General features: G+C 35.7%; 3 protein-coding genes and 5 non-coding genes across 13 annotated transcripts; 7 read left to right on the top strand and 1 right to left on the bottom strand.

Annotated features, from left to right (window-relative positions):
* Positions 1-244: 244 nt before the first annotated feature.
* LOC111791378 lies at positions 245-3,977 on the bottom strand. Of its 5 annotated transcripts, none has more exons than XM_023672691.1 (6): positions 3,778-3,977; positions 2,667-2,679; positions 2,396-2,548; positions 1,570-1,654; positions 720-786; positions 245-494 (listed from the first exon to the last, which is right to left on the bottom strand). In XM_023672691.1, exons 2-6 carry the CDS (start codon positions 2,677-2,679, stop codon positions 441-443), a joined length of 372 nt encoding a protein of 123 aa, XP_023528459.1. In that variant the 5' UTR covers positions 3,778-3,977; the 3' UTR covers positions 245-440. The 5 variants fall into 5 exon arrangements, with proteins under 5 accessions (XP_023528459.1, XP_023528477.1, XP_023528491.1 ...); XM_023672709.1 differs by lacking the exon at positions 2,667-2,679 and adding an exon at positions 3,622-3,681 and having other exon boundaries at positions 3,778-3,976; XM_023672723.1 differs by lacking the exons at positions 2,667-2,679; positions 3,778-3,977 and adding an exon at positions 3,118-3,135.
* A 660-nt stretch (positions 3,978-4,637) lies between these two features.
* On the top strand, positions 4,638-4,723 carry TRNAY-GUA. The gene is given in 2 exon segments: positions 4,638-4,674; positions 4,688-4,723. It is a non-coding gene; the product is annotated as a tRNA-Tyr (tRNA).
* A 919-nt stretch (positions 4,724-5,642) lies between these two features.
* On the top strand, positions 5,643-5,729 carry TRNAY-GUA. Its single transcript is given in 2 exon segments — positions 5,643-5,679; positions 5,694-5,729. It is a non-coding gene; the product is annotated as a tRNA-Tyr (tRNA).
* Positions 5,730-5,879: 150 nt separating this feature from the next.
* On the top strand, positions 5,880-5,966 carry TRNAY-GUA. Its single transcript is given in 2 exon segments — positions 5,880-5,916; positions 5,931-5,966. It is a non-coding gene; the product is annotated as a tRNA-Tyr (tRNA).
* Positions 5,967-6,261: 295 nt separating this feature from the next.
* On the top strand, positions 6,262-6,334 carry TRNAY-GUA. Its single transcript has one exon. It is a non-coding gene; the product is annotated as a tRNA-Tyr (tRNA).
* Positions 6,335-7,281: 947 nt separating this feature from the next.
* On the top strand, positions 7,282-7,368 carry TRNAY-GUA. Its single transcript is given in 2 exon segments — positions 7,282-7,318; positions 7,333-7,368. It is a non-coding gene; the product is annotated as a tRNA-Tyr (tRNA).
* A 984-nt stretch (positions 7,369-8,352) lies between these two features.
* On the top strand, positions 8,353-13,384 carry LOC111808658 (uncharacterized protein ycf45). Its single transcript, XM_023694778.1, has 9 exons — positions 8,353-9,127; positions 9,359-9,573; positions 9,912-10,062; positions 10,147-10,338; positions 11,099-11,261; positions 11,362-11,717; positions 11,801-11,977; positions 12,049-12,204; positions 12,920-13,384. Exons 1-9 carry the CDS (start codon positions 8,609-8,611, stop codon positions 13,187-13,189), a joined length of 2,199 nt encoding a protein of 732 aa, XP_023550546.1. The 5' UTR covers positions 8,353-8,608; the 3' UTR covers positions 13,190-13,384.
* Positions 13,385-14,733: 1,349 nt separating this feature from the next.
* On the top strand, positions 14,734-18,517 carry LOC111803872 (glycine-rich RNA-binding protein RZ1C). Of its 2 annotated transcripts, none has more exons than XM_023688480.1 (4): positions 14,734-14,817; positions 14,971-15,112; positions 17,504-18,015; positions 18,141-18,517. In XM_023688480.1, the coding sequence occupies exons 2-4, from the start codon at positions 15,002-15,004 to the stop codon at positions 18,385-18,387; spliced, it is 870 nt and encodes a 289-aa protein (XP_023544248.1). In that variant the 5' UTR covers positions 14,734-14,817; positions 14,971-15,001; the 3' UTR covers positions 18,388-18,517. The 2 variants fall into 2 exon arrangements, with proteins under 2 accessions (XP_023544248.1, XP_023544240.1); XM_023688472.1 differs by having other exon boundaries at positions 14,742-14,826.
* The last annotated feature ends 341 nt before the right edge of the window (positions 18,518-18,858 follow it).

The following is an 18,858-nucleotide window of genomic DNA, read 5'->3' as shown; positions in this document are numbered from 1 at the left end:
ACGTGAATTTCACGCAATTTAAAATTTCTAGATCAAATTTGGACCTTTAAAAGTATAAAAACTAAAATTTAAAAAAAAAATGATATTTTTTTTTTAATTAATTAATTACTATAATTAGTTACAAAGGGTAAATTTTGAGTTTTCTTTTCCAATTAAACTTGATCACAGATAATAAAAATAATTTTGATTACAAAAATAAATTTATTTAAAAAAATAATTCTCCGAACGAGTTTCCAATTTTCCATGACTCTCAAACTTCAACTTAAATATCAAATGTTACCGCCATGGCAGTAAAATAATGTTGAATTAGTAGTTAGTTTGAACAAGGATGCCAACAATGTTGAGAATTATAATCTTCATAGAATCAGTAGTTGGAGGTAGTAGCAGGTCATTGAGTATGAGCTCGAGTTGGTGACTGCGATCTCGAATCTTGTCTACCGCTAATCGAAAAGCCCTTCGTCGTGCCAAATATCAACCAAGAAATCTACCATCTCCTGTTAGTCACATAACAAGCATCAATAAATGCTATAATTGAAAAGAACCAAGAAAATATGTATGCACTGCCAACAACAAAATCCTGGTTTCGAAAAAGTCAAAGATTCAAATTCTCATCCGCACATATTGAGTTCAGAAAAGAACTGATCGAGCAAGATGAAGGACTATATGCGACCACACACGCACATATACTTGGAAATTGAATGCACTTTTCAGAAGCTTACCGGGAGAGGTATAGGCTCACTGAAGGGCTCGTTAGAGGAAAGCAGATCTTCATATGCTGTTGACCAGCTGCAAATTTAAAGTGAAAATTTCATCATTCAGATTATGTTCCTAACGAGAAATGCTTCTTCACTGGGATAAATGAAAGTGACAGAAGAAACCAAATGGTTATCTATCGTCTCTATTGAGTACTTTTTCTTTCGTCTTTTACGGACCGTAAAGGATAGAAAAAGGTTTAAGGTTTAGTAAAAAATGGAAAAGGTATGTTCCTTCAAGATATAAAATGACTCTTTCTGTTTTTCCCTTTTTTTTCTCCATACAAAGACTTTTGTATCATTTATAACGACAAGTACCAGCGAGTCAGCAACGACACCTTTGAATCAAGCGAACTTATCCTCCCAAAGAGTTATTTCAAGAACATACAAAACCTTTTTGAGTTCAATAACATGTACGACCTTAATTGAACAAAAGTTCAACAATATGTTTGTTAGGAAGAAGAATTACGAACTTTAGACCTTTTAGTCGAGAGAAAATGTCTTAGCCCATCGGCAGAATTACGAAACCTTTTTATGTCAACAACTATCTAATTTCCATCAAGTGGTCAGAGTAATCACTAGCTTGACATTTAGAAAAGGTTCAGTAAAAATCTATAGGCTTAAGTTAATAATATCTTCAGGCATATCTTGTTCCTAAAAAATTGGGATGTCGACTTGTTTGCCTACTCCTGTTTAGGGTAATTTGTTGTGTTTATTATGATTATTGATTATGAACATTTTTTTCAAGTTCACCAACAAAACTAATAGAATGATTAACTATCTGCAACTGAGAACATTCAAGAGAGCAAGAGATCACCTTATCATTGATTCCTTCTCCATTCTTTGTTGTAGAAATTGTTTATCGATCCATTTCTTTCTACTCTCGTGCCAATGAATTGCAGCTATACAACACATCCAATCAGATTGACAATGAAAAACATATGTCAAACCAAAAGTAATAACTACTACAAGTTACTGTCACCATTTCGAAAAATCTACGCTTAACGAAACAAAGAATTCCTTATTAAGACGATTCGAGCACATTCAAAGGCCAAAGATTCATGATATGCCTCATCAGATATTCAATCAGTGAAACAAAAAAGTATGGGTCATGAAGGTGCCTATCTTCCCTCAGAAAAACTCCTCCTCTGCCAAGCCATTACTACTAGTCCACTTTCCTTTCAATCTTACCTTCAGTTATGCCTGACATCCCCCTTTATATAACTCACACACATTTACCACATTCAGAAAACTCTATCAATAATTCTATCATTATTTCGTTCACGTTTTACGAAAGCGACGTTCTAGATCATCAACACATTCCAACACGATGCAAGGGATTTATCGCTTCCTATTTTCGGTCACTCCTAAATGAAAGAGTATGGTTGGAGCCTCTAAATTGAATGGAATATATAAATTTGCATGAGTAGAACCAAAGAACAAGCTTTACTTTTTTTTTCTTTCTTTTCTTTTGAGCATTTATTCTAAGAGTTTTGAATTCTATGGGGTCATCAATTATATATAGCAGGCACAAATAAGCACATAAGAAATAGTAACTCCAAGAAACTAGAGAACAGGTGGCTTATCCATATAAAACATCAAATCTGAAACTGGTATTACAAACTTCATAGATGCTTGCTTACCCTGATTAACAAACGTGGAGGAGCTTAAATCCTTCTCTGAAGGCTTCTTCACTTCACTGGAAAACGAAGAACGACCCATAGAAGGTTTCTCTTTCGAATGGGAACTTCCTTTATTCATCTCCATATTCTCTGGACTAATAGACTCATTCCCTCCTGCAATTATAAAGCAAGTGCTCTCTTTTAGAAGCACACAAGAAGTGCTCTAACTACAAAGAAAAGCAAGTTCTGGCATAACAAGCATTCTGAGAGAGCAGCCACTTAGCATAAAAACCTGTGTTTTTCATCTGATGAAACGTAAAAGAGAAAACACACTGAAAATCATCAAAACTGACAAGAAAAATTGACAAATTCACAAAAATGAAACAAATATTCTCATTGTATATTTTATATATGCTAAAATCTAGAACATCAGTCTAGTTTCAAATTGGAACGAATAATCTTATTAACCTATCTGAACTTGCCCCGAAACGAAACTCGATGAACTTCTAATTTAACTCGATTGCCAGAATCAAACTAGCAAGGAAACTGGTTGATATTCTACTATACTAAGAAAAATTGTTGACAAGTGGAATACATGAGAAAATTGTTTGAAGTTGCAAAACTGTTTTATCTATTTTGAATCCGGTTATCCAGTCCTCAATTAAATTTACATCAGGCACTAATTTCCATTAAGAGATCAAGGCGTATTAAGTTGATAAACAAATTTCTCAAGTAACGTTTACTTTGGCCCTAAGAGAAATGTTCAATCAAGAACCGTGAACATTTAGGGATCCTCAGAGTTTTTGTCCATTTTTGTCAAGAAAAGCCAAGACGCTCCGCAATTTTCCACATAAAAAAACAAACGCTATCATAAATTATCATCACGGTCTAATCAAACCATTAGGTCCAGCTTTGAGATCCAAGGAGTCTCGTCTAATGAGCCAATCAGGTAAATGAACAGAAAGTTAATACCGTTCATCCGTTTAGAAATCAAATGCAAGATAGTTCTTCCAAGTTCTAGGCAAAATGAATCGTATACAAAATGAAAATGAAAAACGAGAGTTCCTAATTTCTCAACTGAAAACACCAACAACTGTACGACACAAAAGTTCTTGCTCCCATAACCTAATCTAACCAATCGAATTCGGCCATTTTTCGGTTGATAATCGAAAAACCAAGATTAAACTCGAAATAAAAGAAAAGATTATTTCGTCCATAACAGGACAAAACCCCGTAAAAAGACTCACCAATGAATTCTCCACAATACGAAATACATTTTTTGGCCCAATAAACATCAAATCAACCATCTACATGGGAAAAAAATCCAAAGAATCGAAAATCCAAATCAAAACAAGAGAAGGAAGAAACAGATTTGCCAAAAACCAGAGCGTTCAAGTTCATACCTCGAAGTGCGAACGTCACACGAGCATTATTCCAATCGAAACGGAAGAACAAACACAATAAGATAAATAAAAATCCAATCTCACTATCGGAGTTCGAGCGAAAAATCGAGAACGAGGCCAACAGAAAAGGGAAATTAAAATGAGGTGAAAAGAACAAATCGCAATCGTTTTGTCGACGTGCAAATGGGATGCATGGCTTTTCTTCTCCGATTTGACGACCAACGTCGATTGCTGACGTGGATGTGATTACGATTGGTTAATTGAAGTATTTGAGTGAATGGACGAAAACCCACATACCTAATTTGTGGAGTAGGGGTATTTTCGTCCTTTCATATCGTCTTGTTGGTTTGATGCTATTGTTCGCGTGACTCAAAGAATTTAAATTATCAAATTTTAACTATAAAAGAGGTCGGATTATATATATATATTTTTTTTAATTTTCAATGATATATTGTGACTTAAAATAAGAGGTCGAGGTCGAGTTGTGTTTGTGTACCATGTTCGATTCATTCGAGTTACCAATTCAACCATTCCAGTTGAAACAAAATTATAATTCAACTCGTGTAATGTATTATATTCTTGAAATAAAACTTTTTTAAAACGGCAACCAAGAAAAAATGTAGGTAAATTTGTAAAATTACCGCAACCTATTTATTTTAATTTTATCATTCATTTTAGGGAATAAAATAACTATTTTATATATTTCTATGTAATTTTTCACAACCGACCTTTGCTCAGTTGGTAGAGCGGAGGACGGTAGTTGTGTCGTCAAGTTGTTATCTTTAGGTCGCTGGTTCGAATTTTAACCTTTTATTTTGAGAATTTTGATAAATTTATTATTAAATTTGTTGAGCACAAAACCGACCTTAGCTCAGTTGGTAGAGCGGAGGACTGTAGTTGTTATTCAGCAATCCTTAGGTCGCTGGTTCGAATCCGGCAGGTCGGAATTTAAACAAATTTTAATTTAATTAATTTCCCTTTTCTTAATTATTTTAAATTCATTGCCCCCAAATTCAATTAATTTTTCCTTTTTCTTAATTTATTTTAAATTAAAATTACATGACATAAATCATTCTTCTAAATTTATGAATTGCTCCCAATTTTAATTTCATTAATTTTTTTTTCTTTCTTAAATTATTTTAAAATAAAATTACAATCACATATATTATTCTAAAAATTACAATCACATATATTATTCTAAAAATTACAATCACATATATTATTCTTTTAAATTTATGAATTGCTCCCAAAAAAAAAAAAATTCTTAAATTATTTTAAACTAAAAATTACAATAATTGACATAAGTCATTCATTTTAAGTTTTAAATGTATGAATTGCCTCTCTAATTTAATTTTTTTTTTCTTTTTTCTTAATTAATTTTAAATTAAAAATTATAATCAGATTATAGAGCTTGATGAGAAATCTTTAAGTTGTTGATTCAAAACCGACGTTAGCTCGGCTATTAGAGGGGAGCACTATAGTTTGCAAACAATAATCCTTAAGTCATTGATTCAGAGTTGTAATTATTTTTAATTTTAATCTTTGAATTCTCTCAAAATTTCATTTTTTTAACTTATTTTATATTAAAAATTACAATTAATTGGTAGAGTGAATGATATGCTTAGGTTGTTGGCTCAAAATCAACCTTAGCTCAGTTAATAGAACAAAGGACTGTAGTTTGCAAATCAGTAATCCTTCGAATCCGACAAGTCGGAATATTAATGCTTTTAAAAATTTAATTTATGAATTGCTCTTATAATTTAATTAATTTTTTATTTTTAATTTATTTTATATTAAAAATTACAATCAATAGAACGAATAATTGTAGTTTGTTGATCAGTAATCCTTAAGTCGTTGGCTCAAAGCCGACCTTAGCTCAGTTGTTAGAGCGGAGGACTGTAGTTTGCAAATCAGTAATCCTTAGGTCGCTGGTTCGAATCCGGCAGGTCGGAATATTAAAGCTTTTAAAATTTTAATTTATGAATTGCTCTTCTAATTTAATTAATTTTTTATTTTTAATTTATTTTATATTAAAAATTACAATAAACAGAACGAATAATTGTAGTTTGTTGATCAGTAATTCTTAAGTCGTTGGCTCAAAGCCGACCTTAGCTCAGTTGGTAGAGCGGAGGACTGTAGTTTGCAAATCAGTAATCCTTAGGCCGCTGGTTCGAATCCGGAATGTCGGAATATTAAATCTTTTAAAATTTTAATTTATGAATTGCTCTTATAATTTCGAATCCGGAATGTCGGAATATTAAATCTTTTAAAATTTTAATTTATGAATTGCTCTTATAATTTAATTACTTATAATTTCGAATCCGGAATGTCGGAATATTAAATCTTTTAAAATTTTAATTTATGAATTGCTCTTATAATTTAATTAATTTTTTAATTTTAATTTATTTTATATTAAAAATTACAATAAACAGAACGAATAATTGTAGTTTGTTGATCAGTAATCCTTAAGTCGTTGGCTCAAAGCCGACCTTAGCTCAGTTGGTAGAGCGGAGGACTGTAGTTTGCAAGGTTGCTGGTTCGAATCCGGCAGGTCGGAATATAAAAGCTTTTAAAATTTTAATTTATGAATTGCTCTTATAATTTAATTAATTTTTTAATTTTAATTTATTTTATATTAAAAATTACAATAAACAGAACGAATAATTGTAGTTTAATTTTGCTCAAAGCTGACTTTAGCTCAGTTGGTAGAGCAGAGGACTGTAATTTGCAAATCAATAATCCTTAGGTTGCCGGTATCAATCCGGCAGGTCGGAATTTTAATGGTTTTAAAATTTTAATTTATGAATTGCACTTAGAATTTAATTAATTTTATATTAAAAATTACAATAAATAGAACGAATAATTGTAGTTTGTTGATCAGTAATCCTTAAGTTATTAGCTTAAAGCCGACCTTAGCTCAGTTGGTAGAGCGGAGGACTGTAGTTTGCAAATCGGTAACCCTTAGGTCGCTGGTTTGAATTCGGCAGGTCCGAATATTAATGCTTTTAAAATTTTAATTTATGAATTGCACTTAGAATTTAATTAATTTTTTATTTTTAATTTATTTTATATTAAAAATTACAATCACTAATTCTTAAGTTATTTGCTTAAAGCCGACCTTAGCTCAGTTGGTAGAGTAGGGTAACCCTTAGGTCGCTGGTTTGAATTCGGCAGGTCCGAATATTAATGCTTTTAAAATTTTAATTTATGAATTGCACTTAGAATTTAATTAATTTTTTATTTTTAATTTATTTTATATTAAAAATTACAATCACCAATTCTTAAGTTATTTGCTTAAACCGACCTTAGCTCAGTTGGTAGAGTAGAGGACGGTAGTTTGCAAATCAATAATCCTTAGGTTGTTGGTTTGAATTCGAATTTTTATTGCTCTTATAATTTAATTAATTTAATTAATTTTTTATTTTTAATTTATTTTATATTAAAAATTACAATCAATATGATTGTAGTTTGTTGATCAGTAATCCTTACGTCATTGGCTGAAAGCCAACCTTAGCTCAGTTGATAGAGTGGAGGACTGTAGTTCGCTAATCAGTGATCCTTAGGTCGCTGGTTCGAATCCGACAGGTCGGAATGCTCTTAGAATTTAATTAATTATTTTTATAGGGAATGATTGTAGTTTGTTAATAAGTAATTCTTAGGTCTATGGTTTGAATCCAAAGGGTCGGAATATTTTTTTTTAAAAATTTTAATCTATGAATTGCTTTTAGAATTTAATTAATTTTTTATTTTTAATTTATTTTATATTAAAAATTCCAATCAATTGGTAGTAAATTAAAAATTTGAATCAATTGATAGAGGGAATGATTGTAGTTTGTTAATAAGTAATTCTTAGGTCTATGGTTTGAATCCGATGGGTCGGAATATTTTTTTTAAAAATTTTAATCTATGAATTGCTTTTAGAATTTAATTAATTTTTTATTTTTAATTTATTTTATATTAAAAATTCCAATCAATTGGTAGTAAATTAAAAATTTGAATCAATTGATAGAGGGAATGATTGTAGTTTGTTAATAAGTAATTCTTAGGTCTATGGTTTGAATCCGATGGGTCGGAATATTTTTTTTAAAAATTTTAATCTATGAATTGCTTTTAGAATTTAATTAATTTTTTATTTTTAATTTATTTTATATTAAAAATTCCAATCAATTGGTAGAGTGAATGATTATAGTTTGTTGATAAGTAATCCTTAGATCGTTAACTCAAAGCCACCCTTAGTTCAGTTGGTAGAGCGGGCTCTTAGAATTTAATTAATTTTTTATTATTTATTTATTTTATATTAAAAACTCCAATTAATTGGTAGAGCGAATGATTGTAGTTTGTTGATATGTAATCCTCAAGTGATTGGCTCAAAGTCGACCTTAGCTCAATTGGTAGAGCGGAGGATTGTAGTTTGCCAGTAATCTTTAGGTCGTTGGTTTGAATTGGGGAGGTCGGAATTTTTAATTAATTTTTGAAGGGAAAATGGAAGATTTTTGAAAGAGTTCCAAGGATTTGGGCTAAAGGATCCAATTCAATTCCAGCTTCTTCTTCCTCCTCGTGTCCAAAAAATAATTGTGTGGTCTGCATTAAGTGACATCCTCCGAAGCCTTCAACGCCCAATAGCAACTCGTTTCTTGCTCTGGTGGCTCCCACTTTCCCTCCAAAATCTCCAACCTCAAAGGAGATACTCCGAATCTTCTTCTTCTTCTTCTTCTTCTTCTTCTTCTTCTGCTTCGTATTTCTTGTTCTACTCGTTCACAATCTCTTACTCCCATCTGGGTTTCTCTTACAGGAATTGGATTCAGAGGAAGCAAGGATTGAGCGAGTGAGAATGATAGCTTTGAATTCGCATTTTGTGCTGATTGATTTGCACAGTTCATGGCATTCGGCTAACCAAATCCCTATTTCGATTCCTACGTACCTGCAAAATTCTCATTCCGTTTCGAAATTCTCGTCGTCGTTTTGTCGAACACGTCGTGCGCGTAAGGGGATTGCTTCGTCCAAATCTTCAGCTCCGTCGTTTCCTTCCCCTGAAATTCGTCGGCCCACGTCAGATCGATTGTTTTTGGGGAATGGATCGTTGACAAATCAATCGAATTCGAGTTCCATTTTGGATTCGGACTTTGCTTCGACTTCGTCTCAGTCAGATGCTACTGCGGAGTTGGAGGTGTTTGTTGAACTGTTGCCTTCGAGGATGAGGAAGCAGCTGAGCTCGCACGATGAATTCCGGGAATTGATAGAGGTTGTCTTGGATTTGGGAAGGAATCCTATTGCCAGGTTTCCGTCAGGGGATTGGGCTATTTCGGAAGAGCTTGTGAAGCATGAAGATCTAAGCCACGCAATATCTAAGGTAATGATCTGAAGATTTCAATCTTGGAAAATATGTGTGATTCACTGATAAACGGAGTATGATTAATGCTTATTTTCTTTATAATTATACATAAAGTTGGGTATAATTGGTTCCTGTTGTGATCAGTTCTGCTTAAGTTTACTAGAACATGGGACATATTCGTCTTGTAAAATGGAAATCAGTTGCTTAAAGAAGTATACCAAATTTTGTGGTAATTGGTCTGTTCTTTAGGTAGGAGACTTCTCAGACGACAACCGATCGGGCATGGACAGATCTTTGCATCGAATAAGTGCAATTCGAAACCGTAAAATGCAGATTATTGGCCTCACTTGCAGGGTAGGGCGTTCTGTCTCTGGAAGTGCTGAGATCATTCGTGATTTAGTAGAGGGTGGAGGTTCCATCTTGGTCATTGGACCACCAGGAGTTGGAAAAACCACATTAATCAGGTACTATGAACAACTGGGACATTCCAAACTCCTATTGTTCTTCCGTTTTTCCTGTCTTGATTCTTGATTGGCGGCTCATTGTACTAATAAGTCCAAGAGAACTGGTGGGACAATGTTTATTGTGGCAATAGTCTTTAAATCAATGCAATCTCGAACCACCTCACCTTAAAATGATTTTATGTTTCAACTTTCAACACCAAGAATAGACCATAAAGAATGAGCTGAATTGAAATTTGTTTGAGGTCTTACATTGCTGAAGTTTTGGTTTATCCTCCCTTCATTTACCACGTCGATTTCCGGGATCGAAATTGTTCTTTTGAATTCTATGACTTATGCAGAGAAATTGCTCGGATGCTAGCAGACGACCACAAGAAACGTGTTGTTATTGTGGATACTTCCAATGAAATTGGAGGTGATGGAGATGTTCCTCATGCAGGCATAGGCAGTGCAAGGAGGATGCAAGTCCCTAATGTTCATATGCAGCACACGGTAAGAGCGCAATGCACGTTTATGGTTTTAACCATTACTTCATTTGATTGTCCCGTGTCAAGGCTCGAGTTGCTTTCTTTGTAGGTTATGATTGAAGCAGTGGAGAACCACATGCCTGAAACCATAATCATTGATGAAATTGGAACAGAACTTGAAGCACTAGCTGCCAGCACAATTGCTCAAAGAGGGGTTCAGCTAGTAGGGACAGCTCACGGAATCACCATTGACAACATAATAAAAAATCCATCGTTGCAAATCCTTGTTGGTGGCATTGAGGTTTAAAAGTCATCCTCCTCGCTGCCTGCATCAAATGCATTTGCATGTACCTTTACCTTGAATATTGGAAATTGTTAGTCAAACGTCAAATGATAATATGCAACTCAGGAATCAATTTTTGGGCATTATTTGTAACGTCCTAAGCCCACAACTAACAAATATTGTCTTCTTTGGGGTTTTCCTTTCAGGCTTACCGTTAAGGTTTTTAAAACGCGTCTGCTAGGGAGAGATTTCCACACCTTTATAAAGAATGTTTAGTTCTCCTCCCCAACCGATGTGGGATCTCACAATTCACCCTTCTTCGGGGCCAGCGTCCTCGCTGGTACTCATTCCCTTCTCCAATCGATGTGGGACCCCTCAATCCACCCTCTTCGAATCCCAGTGTCCTTGCTAGCACACCGCCTCATGTCCACTCCCCTTCGGGGTTCAGCCTCCTCGCTGGCACATCGTTCGGTGCCTAGCTCTGATACCATTTGTAACGTCCTAAATCCCTCGCTAACAAATATTGTCCTCTTTGGCTTTTCCTTTCGAGCTTCCCCTCAAGGTTTTTAGAACGTGTCTGCTAGGGTGAGGTTTACACACCTTTATAAAGAATGCTTAGTTCTCATCTCCAACCGACATGGGATCTCACATCATCCTAGAAGGGAAAAAGTTCTCTTACAATCTGCTAGCTATCTTGCTAATTCTATTTTGTTGAACGGAAGTATATTGATGAAAGTGCTTATCATTTTTGTTCCTTTTTTCATTTCCTTGGACATAGAGTGTGACCCTTGGTGACGAGGAAGCAAGGAAAAGAAAAGTGCAAAAGACAATTCTAGAGAGAAAAGGACCTCCTACTTTTACTTGTGCAGTTGAGATGATATCCAAAACTGAATGTCGTGTTCATCACAGATTAGATACAACAGTTGATGCAATATTAGCAGGTGCTTCTCCAACTAATTTGTCATTGTTAAGGTGTATTCCTTTCCTATAAATATATTATTACAATTGATCATCTTTCCTCTGTCTTTCTCATTGGTGTAGGAAAAACTCCTCTTTTTGAAGTACGTAATGTGGAGTCTTATGCTAATCCTTCTGTGGGGCCATCTCAAAATCTTGGAAAGAGTCTTCACGAAAGATTACATTCAAAAGATGATAACATCATTGCTGATAGTGATCCTGACATGGAAGTACGTCAAGTGAAGACTTATGCTAACCATTCAATGGGGCCATCTCCAAATCATGAAAAGAGTCTTCACGAAAGATCGCATTTGAAAGACGATAACATTATAGCTGATGATGATGATGCTGACATGGAAGATGCGGTTCACCTTCCTCGTCAGTCTAAGAGTAGACCTGTGAGCAAAAAGAGCTCACCAGTGCGAGTCTATTCTTACAAGGTAAATCACCTATTAGCATCTAGTGATGATAACATTATAGCTGATGATAACATTAAAAATGTGCTGATGTTTGGCACTTTCAGATTCTTGAATCTGATCTACTTCAAGTGGCACAAGTATTGGGGCTTGAGAATGAAATAGACGTAACCGATGACATTGAAGCAGCCGATGCAATATTAGCATCTAGTGATGAAATGAAGCAGAACCCATGGATCCGAAGTGTTGCAAAATTTCACCACTTGCCTGTGTTTGTAATCAAGGTACTATTTACTTCTATAACTAGAATTTAAACGCATATTTTCTTCAGAAATTTACAACTCTATCTTTACAGTCGAACACCATGGCTCAAATGGTCAAGGCAATCCGCATGATTATAAAGATCGACTCCGGTTCTATAACGAAGAAACCTCGAAAAACCCCTGACATTGTAATTGAAGGTGATGCACCAAAAAGAAAGCCATCCCTAGAAGAGATAGATGCATTGGAGGTAATTTCCTTTCCACATTGATGCTTTTGTGTGTGGAGGGTGTGTACTCTCGCATTTATACCACTGGTTCTGAAAGGCAATCTGAATAAAAATTGCTGATCGCTGCATAATGGTGTCAAATTTTTGTAATAGCAACAAGTACTTCTGCACGTTTATAGAAATAAGGCATTTTCTGCTTTCAAATATCAGAGTTTCACATCAATTGATACCACGATTAGAAAAGGGGTTGATTGTAAGATCCCACATCGATTGGGGAGGAGAGCGAAACATTTTTTATAAGGGTGTGGAAACCTCTCTCTAGCAGACGCGTTTTAAAAACCTTGAGGGAAATTTCGAAAGTAAAAGTCCAAAGATGACAATATTTGCTAGCGGTAGGCGTAGGCTGTTACACTTCTATTCATTTGGACTCGTGACTTTTTCTCTTTTCTTTCTGTGGGTACAACTAGCTTCATAATTAATGGCTAGATGCCTAGATTCTGTCTCAACTGCAATTCAATTGTCTTTCACGAGCATCATAGCTTACTCTATTGAGTGCTAATCCTGTCTAACATGATATGTGGGATTCTGAATCTATAGTAACGTTGCCTGTCTGGTTCTGTTCATTGTATGATAATGTTGTGAAGTCAACTCATCTGTCATGGCATAAATATTTTGTAATCTATAGGATCCATATCAAACACGGTCATAATTCTTCTGGTGTTCTTAAATTTGACAGGAAGTTAGACTTGCGATCGAGTATATCGTGATTCCTGGTGGAGAGCCAGTTGAGCTTCTACCTCGACGCTCAGATATCGTTGCTCGACAGCTTGAACTCGTAGAAAGTTATCAGTTAGCAGCCGAATACTCGAGTTCTGAGCCGAACCCGAGGTTGCAGATTCTTCCATTGAGGTTGAAGAGTAAGAATCTTAAAGAACCAAAATCTAGTTCAAAATCAGCAACTGGGGAAGGGACTGGTATCTATAGGCTTCCTTTGCTGCCTGAATGAAAAATCTAACCAGATTTCCAAACATGGTACAGTTTGTTCTATTGTGAATTTATGTACAGGCATGTAAATAATTCATATATGTATATCTCATTTACATAATTATTTATATCTTATTCCACCTTGGTTATACAACATTATAAGAATTCCTTCAATAAAACACTGAAATTACTGTTGTCATGAACAGTATTCAACCAATTCTTACTCCCCTGTAGCTGACTATCCCCCTTTTATTCGTTTTGGTGGAACAAAATTCAATTAGCTTGCACTTTGATCAATTAGACAGCCTTGTCAATGGTACTATTTACGTGCGACATTGATACAGTGGTGCTCGTTCGATAGTTTTTTGCACGACCAGCAATTGTCCAAATTTTAATACTGAAATATAAAGGTACCATTTATATGAGTCGTTGTAATTGTCCAAATTTCATTATTGAAGCCTGAATGTACTATTTACATGAGTCATTGATACACTTGTTGCTCATCCACAAATTTTCGCACAACTAGCAATGGTCCAAATTTTAATATTGAAACACGAAAGTGCCATTTAGATAATTGTCTAAATTTCAATATTGAAGCACGAAGGTATCATTTACTAATACACCCGTTGCTCATCCCACAATTTTTCGCACAACTATTAATTGTCCAAATTTCAATAATGAAGCATGAATGTACCATTTACACGAATCATTGATACACTGATTGCTCATCCACAAATTTTCGCACAACTAGCAATGGTTTAAATTTTAATACTGAAACACGAAGGTACCATTTAGATGAGTCGTGTAATTGTCTAAATTTCAATACTGAAGCACGAAGGTACCATTTACACTTTATATGTCAAAGAAAATATGCTGCTGAGTTGATCGAGAGGTCTGGAATGCAAAATTACAACTCTGTTTGCAATTCGATTGTCCCTGGACAGCAAATTGGCCGAGATGAAGCTAGTGTGAAGGTCGATTCAACATTATATAAGCAAATGGTGAGTAACTTAATGTATCTCACAGCCACACGACCTGACTTGATGTTTGTGGTAAGTCTTATTAGTCGTTTTATGGCAAATCCTACTGAGTTGCACTTTGCTACTGCAAAAAGAATCATGAGGTACTTGAAGGGAACTCTGAAATTTGGGATATGGTATCAACGTGAAAGGAAGAGTGAACTCTTAGGCTACACCGACAGTAACTATGCGGGAGATGTGGATGACAGTAGGAGCACTTCAGGCTATGTTTTCTTAATGAGTGGAAGAGCTGTGACATGGTCCTCAAGGAAGCAACCAATCGTCACGTTGTCAACTACTGAAGCAATGAAGCAAAGTACGTTGTCAACCCATCCCACAATTTTTCGCACAAACATGAAGGTACCATTTATGGTTGAACTTATGGTTGAACTTAGTCTTTCACCGTCCTTGTATATACGTTTCTCTATACTATCAACATTCATGACCAGACAACCGTTTGAGGCCCAATAAAAGCCCATGTAAGAGTCGAGCCCAAGCCCATAACCAAGCCTAAAAAATTAGAATTTTGTACGGACCTGTTGAATATCTCGACCATGGACCTTAGACGCTAGGGTTTAGTCTTTGGAGCCTAAAAACCCTGCACCCTCTGGAACTCACTGGTTCACTCCAGGTAACGAAGGCGAGTGTTAATTAATTCTTCTCTCTTTGCAACTCTTCAATTTTTATTGAAATCGCTCATTGTTGATTCAGACGGAGGCTTGATTTCCGTCTTTTCGGAGTTCGTCTCATTGAGTTTCCGGTTCTGTTTGCGGTTTTTGTGCAGGAATTGTATCTGATTGATAGCCGAAGGGGTAATGGCTGCGAAGGACGAGTATCGAATATTTGTTGGAGGACTTTCATGGAATGTCTCGGAGCGTGAGCTTGAGAACGCTTTCAGCCGCTACGGCAAAATTATTGAAACTCAGGTAACTTTCGTCCCTTTTTCCCCCCGTTTTTGTGTGCCTCCTATTTGCTTGTCGGTTGAATGTCAATGGTGGAATGGAAATGTGGCTAATACTCTGAAGAAAAGTCTAAATGATTCGGCATGCGTGAGGTAGAAACTATGACAATGTAAATGCCGTTTTATGTCGAGAACGTTTTTTGAGCGTTTTTATGATGAAAATCCCTGCTATGATTTCTACGACATTCGTAATAGGTTGTGGGCTTTCCCTTTCCACAATTCATGCCAAATACCAATGCTATTTTGTTAGTTACAGAGTCCCTCCATTTGCGTCTGCCATAGTTTTAGTACGGTGTATTTATAATATCTCTAGTCTATCCTATGTCCTTTATTTATTTTTTATACGTTAGTTGAGCCATCAGTATGTATTGATTTATTTAAGCCATATATGAATCAGAATACTTCAGATCAGTTTTAACTACACGATTATAGCTAATAGTTTGTTTCAGGCTTTCTCTTTCTTACCGTCCTTTGATCTTTTGTTTTGTTGAATATGGTCCAGGCAGTCAGCTTAATGCTGAATACATGGGTCTGTTCGCACATTATCTGCTGAATTCTTACTTATAATAGGAGAAATGGTTAATAGACAAGAAATCCTATTCATCGGTATACATAGATCGCAAGAAATTGCTTGGAAACTGACAGTATTTTTTAAGAAAAGCATTTTCAGAATAATGTTTCAGAAAGGATGCTCTGTTCATTCTCTTAGGATATCTGATGAGACGTTTCTTCTGTGTGGTTGATTTTGTGGATGAGAAATCGCAGCTAGCCCAATTTGTGAAAATTGTTCAAGACACTTCGCTTCAAAAACTGAAATTTTAGTGTTCAACATACAGTTTGCTGATGTAGTTTCCTACTCGTCAGAGTAAAAGATTGGGTAATAATTGTATTTCATGGAGATGTATCTGCTGCCACGTGTTGTTAGTACGCCTCAATTCCTCGACAATCCACAGATTGAATTTGGGTATAAGTTGTTGGATTTTGCAGATGCTTCTAGAACTCCAAATATTCAGTTTTTTTTTTGTTCATTCTACACCGGGCCTTCTATCCTAAAAGGTTTTGCAAAGTATTCCATACCTAATCTCTGCTCTTTTTAGTTTCAAGAGCATTTAACTTGATTTGTATTGCCTAATTCAGCTACAGAGTTTGGTTATGTTCTTGCTCAGTCAGTGTAAATAGTGAGTACATGCATTCAATAGGGAATGCAGTATCATCTGTCATGCTGTTGGTTGCTGTGTAAGGTTCGTGCTTGGCACTTGTGCAACATTTGGAATTGGAACTTACTATACCTAAACTAGGATGTACTGTTCTTGACTTCTAGTGCTTCCGTATGTTCATGATTTTTTGGGTGCTTTGGCATGGAAGGGCAGGCTGTTGGTAAAATATTTTAAAGTTAGTTTACCAGAGAAAATTTCAGACACTGTAATTTCAGTTGTAAACCATCTTTCACCAAATCTATAAACATACCCATAATGACAAAAAAGGATAATAATAATATAACTACCACATATTTTGGCGCACACTGGAGCTTCAGGTGCAGTACTTTTTTCATTTGTCATTACATCCTGCTGCATGCCAGTTTTCTTGGGTATAAGTGACCTATCTGGCTCCACAGTTAAATTATGCTGGTTGTTCGGTAAATTATAAAGGTGGAAACCCAGTTTACAGCATAAGATAAGAATAGCATCTAAAGTGCGGAAAGTTTTTAATGCACTGTTGTACTTTGTTTACTGTGGCATTGGATTGGGTGGTAGCGTGACACAGAGAATCATTATGGCAAGAAATTGTATCTCCCCTAGATTTTTCTTCTCAATTTATTGGTTTCTAGACTCTAGGGTGATTTATATGACTCGGTTATGAACAATGGAATATTGTCTGAATGCTACAATTAGTTAAGGCTACGGAGTGGTAGTGGAGTAATTTCAGTAACCAGTAGAAGGGTTGCCTTGGGTGGTCATCTCAGTGGGAGATATTCTCTTTAACTTTTAGAGCTTAAGATTCTGACTTTATGATGGGTCATTTCCTAATTTGCACCCAAAGAGGGTAGTCGAGGTCAAAGTTGCTCTTTAAATGATAGATTCGAAGTGTTGAAGACAGCTTATCTAACAGTGTTCAAGTTGTTGGCAACCTTGCCAGGGCTTTGAAGAGAAATCCTTCCAAGTATATCATTTAAATTTGCTACTTAGATGATTTACTTGGAAGGGAAAGTAAGTTATCAGAATTTTCGATCGTTTTCTTTGAAGTCTATTCCTTGCACAGCTATCTTGCATAACTATAAAACATTTTCATAGTCTATGTTGGAATTGAACTGTATTTATTAATATTTGCATGAGATTCTCTTGTGATGTTTATGTAGATCATGTTAGAACGAGATACAGGTCGTCCTCGTGGGTTTGGTTTTATTACCTTCGCAGATCGTCGAGGGATGGATGATGCAATAAGAGAGATGCATGGGCATGAATTTGGTGAGCGGATTATCTCAGTAAATAAAGCTGAACCCAAGATGGAGGGAGATGATAGAGAGCCAGGTTTCAGGGGGGGAGGCTATTCATCTGGTGGTAGGGCTAGTTTTGGGAGAGGAGGAGATAGATCTGTGGGGCAAGATGAATGCTTCAAGTGTGGACGCCCAGGGCATTGGGCACGAGACTGTCCTTCAACCGGTGGTGGACGTGGTAGGGGTAGAGGTTCATTTTCATCGCGTTCTCGATTTGATGGTGATAGTCGTGGGGATCGTTTTGGAGGAGATCGTGACCGGTATGTCGATGACCGTTATGATGGAGGGCGAGATGGGGGGCGCTACGGTGATAGAGATCGTTTTGACCGTAGGGATGACAAATATGGAAGTCGAGACCGCTATTTTGAAGACAGGTAGTTCTAATAGTGATAAATGATCACCCATTTACATATATTCCGAAGTATGATTTGATTGACAGGTTATTGAAGTAAGTTTTGGCAATGCTTTACATCTGAGATTGTTTGTCCAAACTTTGCAGGTACCCATCTGCTGGAGATCGTTTTGCAGGTGGTGATAGGTATGATGTTAGTGATCGATATCCTCAAAATGGCTATGTCAAAGAAAGAGGTGGCTACGATAGGGATATTGGTCCTAGGAGTGGCAGTGATAGGTATGGTACTGGAGGAGGTCCTGGCCGTTACGAGGGAAGAAGTTACAGAGATAGGCCAGGCCCTTACGACCGCCCAAGCAGGGGAGGACGACCGTCTTCCTACGAGCGCTATTAAAATTCAGATGTACGTACTGTTCGTAGTTTATTTACAATTGCATATCATTCTACAAACTTATGAGTTAGCTGGGATGTGCACTTGCAATGAACTCCTTATGCAACCTCTGATCTTCCTTTTTTTTTTTTTTTTTTTTTCTTACCCGATTCTTCTTTGTGTTTGGATGAAGGGTTTTGAANTGCTATCCAATTCTCCACTGCTTTAGAACATATTTAGTAGTAGAAATTTTTGATGTTACAAATTTCTGACATTCATAGGGTTACCTTAGCCTTCTTCCGGCCTTTCATTTTTACACTTCTGATCCATTATTATTGTGCCTTGTTGAGTTTAGATCGCCTACTTAAGTCTCGGCTATAACGTGTGTTAAATTATATGTTTAGTATATGAAGTTTTAAATAGGAGGTTCATATGACTCAACTAGAGGGATTCATTGACTCCACTAATCCCAATTATGTCGATAATCTCAAAATT

Source organism: Cucurbita pepo, chromosome LG01 (genome assembly GCF_002806865.2).
Source record: "Cucurbita pepo subsp. pepo cultivar mu-cu-16 chromosome LG01, ASM280686v2, whole genome shotgun sequence".
Lineage (NCBI taxonomy): Eukaryota > Viridiplantae > Streptophyta > Magnoliopsida > Cucurbitales > Cucurbitaceae > Cucurbita > Cucurbita pepo.
Note: the sequence above shows the minus strand (reverse complement) of the source record. Positions and strands in the feature narration are given on the sequence as shown.